This window comes from Sus scrofa, chromosome 2 (genome assembly GCF_054392235.1).
Source record: "Sus scrofa isolate SSC_HxYL_T2T_F1_AM1 chromosome 2, Sscrofa_HxYL_maternal_Yorkshire_Landrace_v2.0, whole genome shotgun sequence".
NCBI lineage: Eukaryota > Metazoa > Chordata > Mammalia > Artiodactyla > Suidae > Sus > Sus scrofa.
Genome location: NC_139384.1, coordinates 14,456,232 through 14,476,194, shown reverse-complemented (window position 1 = coordinate 14,476,194; position 19,963 = coordinate 14,456,232). Strand labels below are relative to the sequence as shown.

Genomic DNA, 19,963 nt, shown 5'->3' with positions numbered 1-19,963 from the left:
AGACTGAGTTGGCTCGGATTTATACCTTGTAAGCAAAAATAAAACCTAAGCCAGAATCAGTGCAATTGAATCCAAGAAAATAAAACATAAGAACAACCAATCACAGTCATCTAGAATTTTTTTTCCAATTGAATGACCATTTAATCTATAGCCAATAAAATAATTTCCTTTTTTTGCCCTGTATCCTCTCTATAAAAACATTAACCAAGCTCCTATCCGTGAGTGCTCTTAACACCTTTGGCAGATGCCTGATTCAAATGGATGTTTGCTCAGATAAATTATTGAAAAATTTAATGTACCCAGTATATCATTTAACAATATGTAACTGTAAAGTCTAAGTGGTTTGTTACAAAATAAAAACTGTTTCTAAAATAAGAACTTATACTGTTGGATCATAGATTTGTAGGTTAAAAAGTGATATGGTGCAGTTTAATTAGCATATTTACATAGCATGTGTGTTCACCACAGTGATTCAAGATGAATTCATTTTCTCTCTTTGTAGGTCAGGGTCCCTATAACCATGGAGAAAAACAATGGTTTTTCTGAGTTCATCCTGGTGGGCTTCACAACAGACGCTGTGATGCAGCTGGTCCTGTTTGTGGTCTTCCTTTGTGTCTACGCTGTGACCATGGTAGGAAATACCACCCTCATGGTGTTGATCTGTTATGACTCCAGGCTGCACACACCCATGTATTTTTTCATTGGGAATCTGTCTTTTCTGGATCTCTGGTATTCTTCTGTCTACACCCCAAAGATCCTAGTGACCTGTATCTCTGAAGACAAAACCATCTCCTTTGCTGGCTGTGTAGCCCAGTTCTTCTTCTCTGCCGGACTGGCCTACAGTGAGTGCTACCTGTTGGCTGCCATGGCTTATGACCGCTACATGGCCATCTCAAAGCCACTGCTTTATTCTCAGGCCATGTCCATAAAGCTCTGCGCATTCTTCGTTGCAGCCTCATATCTTGGTGGCTTTATTAACTCCTCCATCATCACCAAAAAAACTTTTACCATGAATTTCTGTAATGACAATGTCATCGATGACTTCTTCTGTGATTTGCTTCCCCTGGTGAAGTTGGCTTGTGGCAGGAAGGAAGGTTACCAGGCTTTGATGTACTTCCTCCTGGCCTCCAACGTCATCACTCCCACTGCACTTATAATTGCCTCCTACCTCTTCATCATCACCACCATCCTGAGGATCCGCTCCACCCAGGGCCGCCTCAAAGCCTTCTCCACCTGCTCCTCCCACCTCATCTCTGTCACCTTGTACTATGGCTCCGTCCTCTACATCTACTCCCGTCCACAACCGGGCTATTCTTCGGATAGGGACAAAATAGTTTCTACATTTTACACCGTGGTGTTCCCCATGTTGAATCCCAAGATCTACAGCCTGAGGAATAAGGATGTGAAAGAGGCTCTGAACAAACTCCTCAAATAAATGAACACTCTTTCCTTCCTTCTGAGAGGATGCAAAGATAGTTATTGATCAGGTTATTATATTTCAAGAAGAGCTCCATTGGTTTTTCAATTAAATTTCATGTTAGACTAGGTTAAAAACAAACAGAAACCTTAAAACCAAAATGTTTCTTATACTTTCATAAAGTGCCAGACGATCCCACTTCTTTAGCATAAGAATAATTCTGGTTATCTGATAGACATAAGAATTATTTATATAGTTTTCCTTATAGAGAAACAAGTAGGCTGAATCAATGTTTGGCATTTTGTTATGACTATTAACTAGCTAAAATCATCACTTTCCATTCGCTTAAACAGAATTTCTTAAGCATGTTCTATGTACTTTTTCTGCCAAGAAGAATTACCATAAAGACCTAGAGGCCACCATATAATAACTCAGTATAACTAAGCTCAAGAAGCATAACCTCTTTCATAATGTTTCTTATATATGTTACTCAATTAATGAAATATTGATCAGGTCCCTATAAATATGATTTTTGAAAATTACTATATAACTCTCCAGACTCCTCTTTTATTTTAAATGAGTGAATCTGTAAGAGTATCTACTTTCAACTTGTGATATTCTGAGCACCAAAACACAATTATTACAATAAAAATAATGAAAACCATAGGAAGGTGGAACTCATTCAGAAAATAAAATTCAATAAGTACACACTAATCAAAAGGGAAAAATTTGTGTAGGGGACAGACAAAAGAGGAAATATGAGTTGCACATAATTTTGATTTTTAAAAGTGAGGCAATGTTAATGTGATTTATGTCAATAAAACATGAATGTGTCCTTGTTTCTGTCTGTATATGCAGTAATGAAATAAACAGTGGCAGAAAATGAAATTACAGCAAGAATTTCCCCCAAAATGTAGGACTTCCCCTCAGAGCTATGAAAGCTGATCAACACAGGGAGTGATACCTATTAACCTGAAAATTAAATCTAATGTGTCCAAAAATAGACTGCTAAATCCCCTGAGTTGCAAACAGAATTCTTCTTGACCATATGTTGCCATCCCCCTCACTTCTCTCTGGTGATTAGGATCAATTGCTGTGCCCAGTAGAGTGACCCGAGTCAGATCCATCCACAACGTGGCCAGGGTGCAGTCCTGGATTCCAACTGCTCAGAACACTGAGAGGATTTCCTTGGGGACACGTTCCACCCTCTGGCATGTAGACTTCCAAATATGCTGAGTACAAGGTCATAGGTAGGGAATTAAAATCTGGAAGAACATTTCACGTAACAACAAAAGAGGCTATGTGAGTCAGGGTCCTACAGAAAGCAGACACCAAGGTGGAATTACCTGCAAAAACTGTTATTAATGATATTTGCTCTGCCTATGGAAGATAAAACAGAGAAAGAGCCTGAAAAAGTGACAAGAATCAGCAAAATGCTGCCTGCCTCAGGTGAAGGAGAGAGGGAAAGAGGGATGGACAAAAGCTTCTTCAAGCATTGCTCAGTCTGTGATTAGTTCAGTAGGATTAATGGGTGGCCCTAGAGCTAAAATAGGTCATTGAGGGAGTCCTGTGTCTAACAGGATGATATGCATTGGGATCCCCATTCAGTTATTAGATGTGGGCAGACTTTTGGAAGCATGACCTTGACATACATGGAGAAATATATCTCAGAAATCATGACTTAGGGCCTTTGGACAAGGAGAGTCTCTATACTTGGACCTTCGGAAAACTTGTATTCCTGGACACCGCAGGGGCCATATAAGTGTGTACATTCTTGATGAAGAGAAGATAGAGCCATGTATTGGCTGCTCTTTAAAAGGCTGTTGCACACATAGAGGACACCTCGACAACCATGACTACGTTTTTATTTTTGTTTTTTGTTTGTTTTTTGTCTTTTTGCCTTTTCTAGGGCTGCTCCCGTGGCATATGGAGATTCACAGGCTAGGGGTCTAATCGGAGCCATAGCCATTGGCCTACGCCAGAGCCACAGCAACGCTGGATCCCAGCCACATCTGCAAACTACACCACAGCTCACGGCAATGCCAGATCCTCAACCCACTGAGCAAGGCCAGGGATTGAACCTGCAACCTCACGGTTCCTAGTCAGATTCATTAACCACTGTGCCACGACGGAAATTCCCATGACTACATTTTCTAATAGCCACTCCATTATTTTATCAGGCCAGTTACTTCTAAATGTTGGGACAAAGAGTAAAACCACCTATTTCTGTGACTTGGAGGGGATGGTTACTATTCCTTTCCTTTGGTATTTCTTGGTAGACATAAAGTGTAATGGAATACCATGTTTATGAAAAAGGCTGGTTTCTTGACCAATGCTTGCAAGTGAAAGCTGATGGGAAAGAGAGTAGGTGAAGCATATAAATCCACCCAAAATGTGATTATTCCTGGAAGAAAAGTCATTAACTCTGAAAATTTGCTTTAGTATGAAGTGAAAACTTATCATCTTGCCACACAAATTACTTCTTCCTACAAACGATGATATCTCAGAGCTGCTGTGAGAAGACCTTCTTTTTGAGCACATTCCAGCTGCTACGGCAACTTTGCATAAGGACTCATTTACATGAACTGGCTGGTGTGGAAATTTTTCTAAAGAGGAGTTCCTGGGGAAATACCTGAAAAGAGTGTTTCCAGAATATAAATCCAGGGATAGAGTGGTTTATAACCTTAAAGAAACAGCAACACAGGGTCTCAAACTTGAAGGGTAAACCAGAAAGAAAGCAGGAGAAATTGTATATGGATCCCAAAACTGTATATCAGAAACTAATTGAGGTATGGTATGATATTTGGTAGGTTCAGAGACTAATTTACAAAAACCAGATACCTGCTACATTGTTCTTAGGGGCAGTTTCATACATTTCAATAGGTAGAGAATCAATCTCATAATAAAAAAGTGCTCAAGCGCCGAGCTCATACTGTTTTAATCCACTCTAAAAGTCTTTCCCCCCATAAGGACATCCCCTAAACTGTTTGCCAGGAATGAGAGGTGGAATGAGGTCTCACAACTCTTCAAATTTTTGCTTATAATTGAAGCAAAAGCAAATAGACCAATTTTATGGCAATAAACACAATGGCCTGGGCAAAATCTCAGAACTTAGAAACTCCTTCTAATTTACCGAAGTAAATGACCTGTAGAAAAAGGGCAAGTTTTTAAAGGATAAAACAGAGGTGATGGCATAGTGTGAAATAAGTCCCATGTCTCCTGATGCCGAAGCTGTTCTTCATCATGTTCTCCTGACCACCTTACGCTTGCTAAGCATTGCTCCATCCAGAGTCCATTGATTTCTTCAGCACAGCATACAGAGGCCAGGAAATGGGAGCTGCATCTTCATGTCAAAGGAGGAAACTTGCACACATCTATGATATATACACACATTTGTACTCATTTTTATTTTAGAACAGATTTCATTTATGAAAAGAGCCACAATTAATTCACAAAAAAACTTTTATAAGTTAGGTATTTGTTGAGAAATTCTTTATTTGGTCAACTGTGGAGTAATGATTCCTGTTTTTGTTTTTTTTAATATACGTATTTCTTATAACTCATCTCCTCAGTTTTCTCAGAGGATTCCAGATTCGAGGAACTAAGTGGAAAGCCAAATGTCTAATAGTGATATTATTTTACTGATATGTTTTACTGTGTGCTTTTGAAAAGCACCTAAACGTAATTGCTACTAATAACTCTTAATCTAATAGATGCAGGCTATTGCCTTCAGAATGGATTAGCCATGAGATCCTGCTGTGTAGCACTGGGAACTATGTCTAGTCACTTACAATGGAACAGGATAATGTGAGAAAAAAGAATGTTTACATGTATGTGTAACTGGGTCACCATGCTGTACAGTAGAAAAAAAAAAGGTAAAAAAAAAAAACCAAACAAACAAACAAACAAAAAGTTCACTGCCTATCGCATATAATCAAAAATATTTTATATAACAAAATGTAATCAAATACACCAAACCATTCTGTGCAATGTAAAGATCACAGGATGCAGAGGAAGAGTATTTAGGCTCAAACTGACTTACAGGTCCTATGATCTAATTAAACTTTCTGATACTCCTTTTTTCTGTAAATTAAGAACACAACATCTTAACTTTATAATGTAACCATTTCAGAACACTTCAAAATTTTCACATCAGTTTAAATAGTGTGCCATTAAATTTTATAATCACTGACAACTCATCCCACAGAATCAGAATTCCAATAACCTTTGCATAGCTTTATCAGTTATGTGTCGAGAGAGTACTGGCAAATGTCTTCTTTCTGTTTCATATCTCACAGAATCCTAGGGACCAGTAGCCGCAGAGCTTTCTGAGAACCCACTGATTTCATATGCAGGCACAGTATATAACTACATAAGCAGAAAGAATTGTTTAGTTTGTTTTTGTTTTCAGGGCTGAACCTGCAGCATACATAAGATCACAGGCTAGGGGTCAAATTGGAGCTGCAGCTGCCAGCCTATGCCACAGCCACAGCAAGGCAGGATCAGAGCCACATCAGTGACCTACATACCATTCATGGCAATGCTGGATACTTAACCCACTGAGCAAAGCCAGGGATGGAACCTGCAAATTTATGTATCCTTGTCTGGTCTATAACACACTGGCCCATAATGGGAACTCCCTGAAAGGAAAATTTTCCATTACTACAAAATAAGAGAGGTTCTGAGGGGATGGTCTGTTCTCTGAGAGCATTGAAGCTATTGAAAGAGAATCAAATTTGGTTTCAGAAGAATGGACATCTGAATACTAGCCCTGTCCCTGATAGTGGGTGGGTTATTTAACTTCTTTGAACGCATGTTCTTCATGTGTGGAACGGAAATAATCATGATATCTTTTAGGTGTTTTTAGAGTCAAGTGAGACATATGGGAAGAAATTCCGAGTAATAAAATATGAAAATGTAAAGATCGTGATAGAAACAAAATTTTCATTTTGGGTCATTTATTGTCTGTACTTCGCTCCTATTTAATAACATCCTAGTTGCATTTTTGACCTCTGTGTTTTTACTGTGTAAGGAACAGGGTTTTCCATGGGAGCAAGAATAATAGTGAATACTGCTATGGCTTTATCCATGAGAAAGTAGCTACTGGTCACAAATACATGAAATTACACACACAAAGAATAAAGTACAACTGTGATGAGCCAGCTATAGGTAGAGAGGACTCTTACCTCCCTGCAAAGCTCTGAGTCCTCGAGGCACACAGGATGAACACACTGAAAACCAACAACATTGTAAAACTGACCACATGGATGACCCCACCATTGCAACCACCAAGAGACCACCAAGGAGCCAGTGTAGGCGATTGTATTGGGGGAAAATGTCACAGATGAAGTGATGCCTGGTGTCTGGACCACAGCATGGAAGCCAGAAAGTGACAAGGATCTGTCCAACCAAGGGAAGGAAATACCTAAATTATACCGAAAGAGACCTCAGCACGAAAGGGCCAACTGGGGCTGATTTTGTTTGGGGCGTGTTGTAGGCAGTCAAGTCAAAACACTGATTTAAAAATATTTTTACAGGCTTCTGACCTCAAACAAATGGATTGTATGGGAACTTCTATATGCCCTTGGAATGGCCATAAATTTTATTTTTGAAAAGTTTTAAAAAGAAGATAACACAAGACTAGATTTCATTTTCTATCTCTATTAAGAGAACAAAGTTTTCTTTGAGCACTGCCATTGATATCATGTGGATTTCTGTGCCCTTAAGTGATCTGTATTTGCTTTTGTATTTTATTTTTGTCTTTATAGGGCTGCTCCCATGGCATATGGAGGTTCCCAGGCTAGGGGTGGAATCAGAGTTGTAGCCGCCCAGCCTACACCACAGCCACAGCAACGTGGGATCTGAGCCGCATCTGCAACGTACACCACAGTTCATGGGCAACACTGGATCCTTAACCCACTGAGCAAGGCCAGGGATTGAACTGCAACCTCATGGTTCCTAGTCAGATTCATTTCTGCTGTGCATCAATGGGAACTCCTGCTTTTTTATTTTAATCTTGGCATTTTGGTTCAATAAATAAGTATTTTTTCACAGTGACTTGTGATCTTGTTCATTGTAAATTTTTTTGATATTTTTACAAATTTCTCAAATCACAAAATCTAACTGACGTTCTTTTAACTTCCAGCAAACTCTGGGATCCTTCAAAAGAACACTGAAACATCGCAGAGAGGAACTTTAAACTAATTAGGCTTTTTCGGTTTGTTAAATTGCATGAGAAACATTGTCAAGTGATTGGAGATAAACTCTTGATTATATTGTATAGATAAATGTGTTTATTATAGATATTCCAAAATGTATATGAGATTCCTAACATTTGACATGCTCCAACAAGTCATAATCCTTGCTACTCTCTTACAATGTTGTATATCACAGAAATCTCCCTCCATCCTGCCAATTACGTTGTATTCAAATGTTTAACCATGCCATTTTAGGTTTTGTCCTTTATGGGAAATCTTTACTTTACCTTAAGTCTTTCCTAAAATGAAGATCTACAAGAAAATTCGAAAAAGGAACATGTTGAGAAATTCAAGGTTCTGGTGGGCTGTATTTAGAGAACATCACTGAACTGAGTAACAAATGGCAAAACTCTGATGGAAAACCTGAGGCGTTCATGCAGATCAGCATTCATTAAACAGGGGGGACTTAAGGAAGTCATAAATATCATTTATAACTTTATATTTTTTTGAAATACCCTGGCCTTTGATCTTTGGTTTCCAGAAAAAGGGTTTCCTTCTGTGCTATGCCCCCCAACAGACTGATAAATAACACCTATGTGAACAAAGATGAACCATCCTCCCCACTCTAGCTGACCATTCTAGAATGTCAGGTCTCCGGTGGATTTGTTGGTTTATTGCAACCAGACTAAAACTCAGTACATTAATTTAATTCTATTGTCTGCACATTGTTTGCTTTGTATCTCCTGTTGCTATGTGCTATGACATTGCCAATGTCAGCAGCTGTGTGACTTATATCCTGTCTGTTTTATAAGATGTTTTCTCTTACATAAACCAACACGTATCCAAGACTCCAGTAAAATTGAACATCATGAATAAACAGACCATATTCATGACATAGAATAATTCTAATAGGGTGGTTCTAGCTGTGAGAGGGAAGAAGAAAGGAAAATATTTCCTGGATCACATTAGCACGGTAAGACAGAGGGTTCCTGAGAATTTTAACTTCTCAACAGGGCCTAATCCATAAATGATCACCAGGATTGGCATATCAACAGTATATATCTCACCTGGTCTGGGATGAAATTCCTAGGGACACAGGACATAAACGGTTCAGATATTGGTTGAATTTTTGGAGCAAAGGAAGGGATTGTGAACGAAAATGTTGCAGGCCACGTGAGTAAACAAAGGATGTGGCAGCCATCAAGCCAGCACATTACAGCCACCTTGAAGGGAAGCCTTGAGGGAACTCAGGATGGAAACAAATAGGACCTGGTACCGGCCACTTAGCAGCCACCTGCTGCAGAGATCCCAGAGTGTCCCCCGAGGAGACTGAGGATGAGAAAGCACAGGACCCTGACCCAGAGAGCTGAGGTGCCTATCCAAGAAATGACCTCAGGGAGCCCAGACCCCTGTATCTTCCCGAACGTGGAGAAGCGCTAAGTTCCTTAACGTGATTTATGAAGTTCTCCTTTATTAATAGCAATCTTGGTGCTCTGACTTCCTGATCTTTTGTGGTAAAACCTCCCATATATCCTGGCTCCTCCCCTTGCCTCTTCAGAACTGTTGCTCTGCATTATCTGAGAGGCACTCTCACAGGCTTGAGTTCTCAGTATACCCACCAAATACAGCTTAACGCTCCAATGTTAGGTCGTACACTTTTTGGTTGATACTAGCCACTACTTGTTGAAGAGACTCTCTTTTCTCCATTGTATATTCTTGCCTCCTTGGAGAAAGCCATGCACAACTTAGTAAACATTCTCCCCAGTGCCATTCTGGGGCATTACAATGTGGTCAGATGATGGAAGAAAGCGCTCAGGTTAACCACTGACTTGGAGAAAGTGATTTTGTGAGAAGTAACGTGAGGTGGAGTGTTGGAGGCAGAGAGGTTTGGATGAACAGAGATGTAGTAATTCAGAATTTCCTGGTATTCTCCAGATACGCAGAAGCACTTTCTGAACGCTCAACTCAGCCATTTTGAGTTTATGAAGGTCGATGTTAGTGCATTTTTTCACTGATGAGAAAGAAATCTGGAGGGGGTATTTGCTTTTGCGCGCGCACACACACACACACACACACACACACACACACACACACAGAGAACCCTGTTACCATTCCAGTGCTGGCCTTTTGTGAAAGTGAAGTGGCATAGCTTGAATGTTCAAAGAGAGGAATATAACTACAGTGATGAAATACATTGCTACATGTGAGAAAGTCTACATCTTATGGATGATATCTCCTTGAAGTTCAAAGTGAATGAATTATTATGACTGCAGTTGGATTTGCTGTTTATTGACCCAACAGATAATCACATTTCATTACAAAAAAAGTCGGTTTGAGGGTTTTTTCTTTTTTTTTCTTTTTTTTTTTGTCTTTCTAGGGCCACACCCACAACATATGGAGGTTCCCAGGCTAAGGGTCTGATTGGAGCTGTTGCCAACGGCCTATGCCACAGCCACAGCAATGCCAGATCCGAGCTGTGTCTGCAACCTACACCAGAGCTCACGGGCACGCCAGATCCTTAACCCACTGAGCGAGGCCAGGGATCGAACCCACAACCTCATGGTTCCTAGTCAGATTTGTTTCTGCTGTGCCACAACAGGAACTCCTAGGTTTGAGTTTTAAAGCCTTGGATTAGAAGCTTATGGCTAAAACTTTGAAAGGAAGCTGCATTCCAGTGTGCCATTTCCTAGCACAACTTATGGAGGAAGCATGGGTGATGTGAAAGGCAAGCAAATTAGTAAAACACGTTGGGCTTTACTTGGCTTTTCTGTAAAATGGAGATACTTGCAACGGAACTGCAGGTTTTCATAGGGTCAATCAAGTGATGGGATTATGCCTGATAGTCAATACAGTATTAATTTAATGTAAATATATGTAAATATATGTATCAGACATACAGAGCAATCGCTTTAGATCCTACTCACGTCCTTAATGTTCCACTTGGATAAAGATGCTTAATCTTGGGTCAAATGACTCATGTCATGGTATGGAAAATGAAAACATTTCTTTGATATTCAAAGCTGTGAGCCATAGGATACTTAAGTATAGAGAGCAAATTTAGAGGAATTTTTTAATTTTCTGGCTTATATTTTATGCCAAGTACACAAATGGATTTTGAAGTCTTCTTTTATGAGGGACTCTGTTTTTGCTTTTTGTGAAATCACATTAGAAAAAATCTAGCGATTCCTTCTTGCAACTGTTCCTTTCCTAGGCAGCCACTAAGAACCCCTATCCCTTCTTTGCTTTCATACAGGCTTAGCAAAAATGGAAGAAGTCCTGGGACCAAGGTGCCCTGGAAAAGCCAATTCCATCCGAGGAACACAAGTAAAGAATTTAGTAAAGCCATGGAAGACTCTGAAGTAAAACATACTCTCTACTCTTAAACTGGGGTTATACAGGTTTTCTCCCATTGTCAATTCTGAAGTGATGAACATGCACATTAAAGGCTGGCTAAAAAATAGTAAATGTTATCAAAATGCCCAATAAAGGCCTAGACATTTAAATAATCACAAGTATTAGAATTGGCCTTGTTTTCTGTCAATAATCTACAAGATTTCTTACTTTTCCTTTACAATTTGCAACTCCTTGTGTATTTTATCAATTTCTAGGCATCATGCACAACCCAAGTTACTCTCCTCTTCAACAGAATCTTCACGGCATTTTTCACCTCCGTGTTTCTCACTGTATAAATGATGGGATTTAACATGGGAGTGAAGCTTCCATAGAACAAACTCACCAACTTGTCCCCAGAATATGTAGCCACAGGACGTATGTAGGTGAATATACAAGGGACAAAAAAGAGTACCATCACTATAAAGTGGGAGCCACAGGTAGAGAGGGCTTTGCGTCTTCCTTCAGAGCCATGGGATTTCAGAGAGTTCAGAATGACTATGTAGGAGATGATTAGCATGAAAAAAAAGACCAAGCACATGCCCCCACTGTTAGCTGATACCACTATTCCACGCCAGTAGCTGTCAGTGCAGGCAAGTTCCATCAGTGAGAAGAAATCACACATGAAGTGGTCAATGACATTGGGACCACAGAAGGGCAAGTCAAGGACTAAGTGAATCTGCACAATGGCATGGAGCAGCCCTCCAACCCAGGCCACCACCACCAGGAGCTGGCAGAGCCCATGTCGCATGATGGTCGTGTAGTGCAGAGGCTTGCAGATGGCCACATAGCGGTCACAAGACATGGCAATGAGAACGATGATTTCTGATCCTCCCAGGAAATGTTCTAAGAACAGCTGAGTCAGGCAGCCACCCCAGGAGATGGTTGTCCTCTGATGCAGCAGGTCAATGGTAATTTTGGGGGTATTGAGAGAGGATAAGGAGGCATCTATGAAGGACAAGTGAGTGAGAAAGAAGTACATGGGAGTTGAAAGTGTGGGGCTGAGGGAAACGATAATGACAATGAACAGATTTGACAGGAGGGTAACTAGGTAAATGAACAAAAAGACCACGTAGAGTATTTTCCTCAAGTGTGGATTCTGTGTGAGTCCTAAGAGAACGAATTCAGTCACATTGTTGGGAGGCAAGGCGAGATCCATTCAGCAAAGGAGCACCTTCCCGAGACCTGAATTATCTACAAAAAATAAAGAATGATACCTATTAATCAGGAAAGAATTGTAGTCTCAATTCTTTTTTTTTTTTTTTTTTTTTTTTGCCTTTTCTAGGGCCCCACCTGTGCCATATGGACGTTCCCAGGCTAGGGGTCAAATCAGAGCTGTAACCAACGGCCTACTCCATGGCCATAGCAATGCGGGATCCGAGCCACATCTGCGAGCTATAACACATTCACAGCAAAGCCAGATCCTTAACCCCCTGAGAAAGGCCAGGGATCGAACCCTCAACCTCATGGTTCCTAGTCAGATTCCTTAACAACTGAGCCATGATGGGAACTCCTGTAGTCTCAATTTTTGAGAAATAAAATAGTCACCGTCAGTCAGGAGCATGTTGTTGGCCATCTTGCCCCAGTCCTTGTTTTAAGTCTTTCTTGATTTCTCCATGATGATTTATACATCTTCAGACACCTAGTACCTCTCACCTGTGAAACATCTATAGGGAAACTCCGAATGTGTAATTTACTGAGAAAACACTGTGCTATCTTTGAGAGATCTGGGCTATCCTCTGGGTTCCATCTCCAAGTGACGTTGTATGTCACTTCAGTGTCTCCTGTTTCTGAGCCCTCTTCTGAGTTTGTTAAATTACACATTGGGATTCTCAGATATATCCTGTAAGCTGAGAGGTCCTCATATACGTAAGAGTTATCCTCTCGTCCATGAAAACTGACAACTGAATCCTCCACTCTAAAACGTGGAAAGAAAGACACTGTCAATAATTATCTGCCATAAACAGCCAGGTTAGGGAGATGCACGTGTTGTTGGCAACACCCTCCCTGGTACCTGCCCAAACACATGTGCTATTCAATGGTTTCTTCACTTACCATAGTGCCTGGCCTAATGTCTACAGTGTCTGAAACTTGTTAGATACTAAGTAAATGCTTATGAACTGCCATTCTCCATGGGTGAGAACATGCATGCTTCTCCAGACCATAGACTTCGGAGGAAGTCAAGTGTTTCCCTCCTCCTGCTCTGTTTAGCATTCCTCTCTATATTATGAAAAACGGAAATAAATATTTGAAAGGAAGAGGCATTCTAGTTTTTTCTGACCCATCTTGTATGGTGAGTGTGAAAATACTAGTTGACTCTTGGGAGAGACTCTTCCTGCATCTTTTTACTAACAAGATACTATAATATTTAGTAATCAATATATTTTTTTTAATTCTGTGCAACACAAAACTTAACATTATCATATTCAGTAAACTTACTGCTTCCATAGATTAAGATAAAAACAAAATAAAACTCTTGCATAGGTGTTCAATATGCAAGGATCTATCGGGCAAAGGACATCCTTATTTTCAAAGTTCTACAACTAGAAATTTTACATGAAAAGCAAGAAGAAATAGATTACTAGGTATCTTAGGTATTGCACTATACATATATATACATGTACATGCATACGCAAACACATCTAAAGCCTTTGACTTACGGTAAATACCTACTAAAAGCTCACTCATCATACAAATATTTATGGGATGCTAACTGTGTATATGAATGCATGTTTGTTCACAAAAAGCCATGAAGCCTCTCCCTGGTAAATGCCCTTAATGCCTGAAATTTCATTACCAAATAACAGCAAGTCACCCATCCAGGACATAAATGACCTTCCCACTCCTTTATATTTCTGCTACATGCATTCTCATGCCTCCTTCTCCCATCTTCCCAAAGCATCCTTCCTCCATCATTCCTGCTTACAGGCTACTGTGTTACAAGTAGATGGAGAAATTTGGGGGACATGGATTTCCCAATGAGAAGGGAAGAAAAATATGAATATAATCAATGTATTCCTGAAAAAAGCATGTGTTTTTTTCTTTCAGAGATAATTGAGGTAAGACCTTATTTTTTTATTTTTTCTGAGATGAAATTTTATACATACGTGGAAACAAAGTTCAGCAACTTCATTACATTCCTTTATTCTGAGATGGACTCCCCCATGGATGGATTCAGAGAAGTGTGTCCTGTGAATGAAATTAGAATTTGATATAATTACTGAAAGGGATTTAGAAATAACTGCGAAGATATAAAAATTGCTGCTTCTTTTTTCTTTTTTGTCTCAACAATATTCTTTCTAGGGAAAAAAAACTAAAGGAAAATATTTCTAAAGGAGAAAAATCATTATATATGTTAATTTTATATATATATGTGTGTGTCAATACAATATGTAAATATATAAATCACTGTATATATATGTGTGTGTGTGTTGATACAACTGTTAAGAGCTATGGAAAATTTAGAAAGACATGGAATGTTTAATGTTGGAGAAATGGATTATTAAAATAGAGCGCACTTCTTTGATCAATGTGTACTTTTAAACAGAAGTGCTTTTCAAAAACATGTGCAACATCTAGGAATATTCTTAAGTTATAATGTAAATTGGAGACAATTTTGGATGCAAATTTGAATCACATAATTATTTTACATAATTTAAATCTCACTTTATTTTTTCTAATAACTTAAATATTTATCACTGAGAAAAATACTCCAGATAATTTTACTCCTAAATTCAGAATATTGTGCTTGAGTCCATCTTTCTTCATGTTTTGCAGGCTGGATAAGGGATTTAAAGCTCAGACTGGTGAGGGTGAGAAGTGATCATATAAGTTTGTAAGATACATTGAAACCCAAGAGTCTATGAATTTGATTTGCTGGAAAAAAAAAATCTCACCTATGAATCTGTCTGACAGAGCTCCATGGAAAGGGCACCTGGCAGCTGTTAGGTCACCAAGAAAGAGGTTCTAAGATTAAAAATGCCAACTAGCACAGCTACACTACGTGTCTTTGATGAGGCCTTTGCATAAATCCTTTCTCTTGAGCCTTAAAAGTGCTACCATATATTCTTCTCGTAGGCAAATGCTGTGAAGTTTCTAAACTGTGGCTAATTGGACCTCAGGGCTATTTCACCATCATTAGCAGATCATGAACACAATCCAATTATTTCATATAATTCGTTTCATCTTTAATTGTAAATTATCCTCTAGGTCTATATGAGAATTGAGTAATATGATGAGAAAAAAAAAAAAAAAACAGCCAATGAATCATATCTGAAATCTGGTATTTCATACGAAATGTGTGTAATATGGAGCCTGAGTATTGACTAACCTATAATAAACACTTAGGCAACTATCCAATTTAAATTTTTTTCATTATGCATTTATTTTCTTCTTTTAATGGCCACACCTACAGCATATGGAAGTTCTGGGCCAGGGTTTGAATCAGAGTGGTGGATACAGATCTACTCCATAGCCACAGCAATGCCAGACCCTTAACCCCCTAAGTGAGGCAAGGGTTCAAACCTGATCCTCACGGACACTTCGTTGTGTTCTTAACCCACTGAGCCACTGAAGGAATGTCAATGTTTTATTAATTTCCTACCATTCATGCTCAACATAATATTTAAATATCATTTTCTGATGTACGCTAGGGAATCATTATGAACCCTATTATAATATTGGCACTTCACACCAAGTAAAAAGTACACTACGTCTTTGAAGAACTTGTTTCCTGTGCCAATTCTGGATTTAGATGTATAAGATAAGAATTCCATCTTTAAAGTATCTACAAAGATGGTAAAATGCTTTTATTCATAATTAAAATTTAACCTCAAAATCATGCCTATGGAAAAGAAATATTAGGCAATAATAGTCACAATTTATAAGTAGAAAATACAACACATGGGATAAGAGCACCATTTTCCAAGTGGAAGAAAAGAGTTAGATCACTAAATCCTGTGCCACTTTCCTTATCTTAAAGTTGTTGGTTTACAACAAAAATGTCATGATACTCTTATTATAGTGCCCCCAATTGTAAGACCTACAACAATACTATACTAAATAAATAAATACCAGTATCTGAAATTATTTTGTAAGTATATGCAGTTCAATTCAACTCAGGAATATTCCCATATAGAAACGCACTTACCATATTCCAAAATGCATGAGTGAAGAAGAAGAAAAATAAATTGTACGTAACTCTGGATGGGCTCCAGAGGATGTAGTCACTGTGAGCAGCATGTGTCATGAAGGAAAATAAGTGAAGAGAGCTGAAGCCACAGGACTCAACCTAGTGCGATTAAACAGTCCAATATTTTAGCGCCAAAATAATATTTGTGATGGTAGACAACAAAACAGTTAGAATGAAGATTTTAGATTATCTAATAAATTATAAGGAATGTGGATTTAACTAAGTGTGATCCTGGAAGTATCTTGAACTAGTCTCTGAACTCTAGAATAAAAGCCATATTTCAGAGACTTAGCATGTTCTGAAAAAGTCATCATCGTGAACCTCAGGAATGATTCAAATCTATTCATTAAGTGGTGATCCAGTCTCTACTTAAAAAGCTACAGTGCAGGGTATCAAGCTTGTTTTAGAACCCTTACACCCATCTAGTCTAGCCCTAAGACCTAGAGTAGCAAGGAACGGAAAATGATTAAAGTTTAGATCCAAATCAGTGACATATGCCCATGAAAACAATTTTCACAAGGGGAGTAACAGGAGTAACACCAGAAAAGGCTGTTTCCAGACTACAAATACAAGAACAGAGTGGTTTAAAACCCTATGTGGACAGCAACACAGGATCTCAAACTTGGGTAAATCAGAATGAAAGCAGGAGTAATTATATATGGATGGTTGAACAGTATGATATTTAGTAGGTTCAGAGACCAATTTACAAAAAAAAAAAAAAAAAACAAAAAACAAAAGCAGCTACCCACTACACTGTTCTATGGCCAGTTTCATACATTTCAATAGGTAGAGAAACAGTCTCAAAACAACAAAGCCCTCAAGAGCAGAGATCCCACTGTATTCATCCATTCCAAAAAAATCTTCAGTCCATAAGGACAGCCCCTAAGTTGTTTGCCAAGAATGAGAAGTGCAATGTGGTCTCAGAAATCTTCCAGCTTTACTTATAATTGAATGAAAAGCGAATAGAGCCATATTTATGGCAATAAACATATTGGCTTGGGCAGAATCACAGAACTGGAAACACCTTCCCTTTTACCTAAGTAAATCACTTGCACAAAGAGGGCAAGTTGTTTAAGGTCCAAAAAGAAGAAACCAGCATAGTGTGAATACAATTCATGTCTCCTGATCCTGAAGCTAATGTTCTTCATCATGTTTTCATAACCACCATATACTTGCTACCTATTGCTATATCCATGTTCAACTGGTTTCTTCAGTACAGCATACTCTAGCCAGGAAACGGGAGCTGGCCCATTCTGTCACAGCAGGCAAATATAAACACTTCTATGACAGAGACACACATATGCTTTCATTTTTATTTGAGAAGCAGACATCATTTATGGAAAGAGCCACATTTCATTCACAACAAGCTCTCATAAGTTAGGTATTTGTTTATTTGAGAAATCCTTTTCTTTGGTCAACTATGGAGTACTAATTCCTTTTTTTTTAATAAACATATTTCATATACTCTTCTCCTCAGTTTTCAAAGAGGATTCCAGATTCAAGGAACTAAGTGAAAAGCCAAATGTCTACTAGTGAAATTATTTTACAGATGTATTTTACAGTGTGCCTTCGAAAAGCACCCACACTTAACTGCTAGTGATAAAGATTAATCGAAAACATTATTGTTGTCGATGGCATATACTCCAAGATATCTCTGTATACCAAAATATAATCAAATACAAGTACTAAAACTCTGTATTCAACGTAAAGATCAGAGGATGTAGAGGAAGAATATATAGGCTCACTGACTTACAGGTCATATGGTCTAATTAAACTTTCTGATATCCCATTAATTTCTATAATAAATTAAGTATATAAAATTTTAGTTTTATAACATTGTTGTAACCATTTCAGAACACTTCATAATTTTCACATCAGTTTAAACAGTGTGCCATTAAATTTTATAATCACTGACAACTCTTCCCCACAGAAAAAGGGTTCCAATAACCTTTGGATAGTTGTTTCAGTTATGGGTCAAGAGAGTACTGGCAAGTATTTTCTTTCTGTTTCATATCCCACAGCATCCTAGATACCGGTAGGCCGTACAGCTTTCTGAGAACCCACTGATTTTTTTTTTTATACTGGTACAGCATATAATTACGTAATTAGAAAAAATTTTTATGTCTATTTTTGCTTTTAAGGACCGCACCTGTGGCATTATGGAAGTTCCCAGTCTAGGGGTCAAATTGGAGCTGCAGCTGCCAGCCTATGCCACGGCCACAGCAAGGCTGAATGTGAGCTGGATCTGTGACCTACAGACCCATATCATTCATAGCAATGCTGGATAATTAACCTACTGAGCTAAGACAGGGATGGAACACACAACCTCATGGATATTAGTCCCATGCATAACCCACTGACCCACAACAGGAACTTCCTGAAAGGAAATTTTACACAACTACAAAATAAGGTAGGATCTGAAGGAAAGGTCTTTTCTCTGACAGCCCTGAAACTATTGAAAGAGTATCAGATTTGGTTTTAAAAGAATGGAGATCTGAATACTAGCTCTGTCTCTGATAATGGGTGGGTTGTTGAACTGCTTCAAAATTTACTATTTGTCGTGTGTGGAATGGGGATAATCAAGAGGGCAAGTTGTTTAAGGTCCAAAAAGAAGAAACCAGCATAGTGTGAATACAATTCATGTCTCCTGATCCTGAAGCTAATGTTCTTCATCATGTTTTCATAACCACCATATACTTGCTACCTATTGCTATATCCATGTTCAACTGGTTTCTTCAGTACAGCATACTCTAGCCAGGAAACGGGAGCTGGCCCATTCTGTCACAGCAGGCAAATATAAACACTTCTATGACAGAGACACACATATGCTTTCATTTTTATTTGAGAAGCAGACATCATTTATGGAAAGAGCCACATTTCATTCACAACAAGCTCTCATAAGTTAGGTATTTGTTTATTTGAGAAATCCTTTTCTTTGGTCAACTATGGAGTACTAATTCCTTTTTTTTTAATAAACATATTTCATATACTCTTCTCCTCAGTTTTCAAAGAGGATTCCAGATTCAAGGAACTAAGTGAAAAGCCAAATGTCTACTAGTGAAATTATTTTACAGATGTATTTTACAGTGTGCCTTCGAAAAGCACCCACACTTAACTGCTAGTGATAAAGATTAATCGAAAACATTATTGTTGTCGATGGCATATACTCCAAGATATCTCTGTATACCAAAATATAATCAAATACAAGTACTAAAACTCTGTATTCAACGTAAAGATCAGAGGATGTAGAGGAAGAATATATAGGCTCACTGACTTACAGGTCATATGGTCTAATTAAACTTTCTGATATCCCATTAATTTCTATAATAAATTAAGTATATAAAATTTTAGTTTTATAACATTGTTGTAACCATTTCAGAACACTTCATAATTTTCACATCAGTTTAAACAGTGTGCCATTAAATTTTATAATCACTGACAACTCTTCCCCACAGAAAAAGGGTTCCAATAACCTTTGGATAGTTGTTTCAGTTATGGGTCAAGAGAGTACTGGCAAGTATTTTCTTTCTGTTTCATATCCCACAGCATCCTAGATACCGGTAGGCCGTACAGCTTTCTGAGAACCCACTGATTTTTTTTTTTATACTGGTACAGCATATAATTACGTAATTAGAAAAAATTTTTATGTCTATTTTTGCTTTTAAGGACCGCACCTGTGGCATTATGGAAGTTCCCAGTCTAGGGGTCAAATTGGAGCTGCAGCTGCCAGCCTATGCCACGGCCACAGCAAGGCTGAATGTGAGCTGG

The 19,963-nt window shown here is 38.5% G+C and overlaps 2 protein-coding genes across 2 annotated transcripts; one reads left to right on the top strand and one right to left on the bottom strand.

Moving 5' to 3' along the window:
* The first annotated feature begins 520 nt into the window (after positions 1 to 520).
* On the top strand, positions 521 to 1,435 carry LOC146405124 (olfactory receptor 9G19-like). The gene has a single exon (XM_085015141.1). The coding sequence runs from the start codon at positions 521 to 523 to the stop codon at positions 1,433 to 1,435; it is 915 nt and encodes a 304-aa protein (XP_084871267.1).
* Positions 1,436 to 9,953: 8,518 nt separating this feature from the next.
* Positions 9,954 to 16,294, bottom strand: LOC146405123 (olfactory receptor 4C3D-like). The gene is made up of 3 exons (XM_085015140.1): positions 16,154 to 16,294; positions 14,112 to 14,193; positions 9,954 to 12,198 (listed from the first exon to the last, which is right to left on the bottom strand). The coding sequence occupies exon 3, from the start codon at positions 12,161 to 12,163 to the stop codon at positions 11,219 to 11,221; it is 945 nt and encodes a 314-aa protein (XP_084871266.1). The 5' UTR covers positions 12,164 to 12,198; positions 14,112 to 14,193; positions 16,154 to 16,294; the 3' UTR covers positions 9,954 to 11,218.
* Positions 16,295 to 19,963: the final 3,669 nt, after the last annotated feature.

Excerpts from the sequence above, each read along its gene's own strand:
- LOC146405124 (XM_085015141.1), top strand. The coding sequence starts at position 521 with ATGGAGAAAAACAATGGTTTTTCTGAGTTCATCCTGGTGGGCTTCACA.
- LOC146405123 (XM_085015140.1), bottom strand. The coding sequence starts at position 12,163 with ATGGATCTCGCCTTGCCTCCCAACAATGTGACTGAATTCGTTCTCTTA.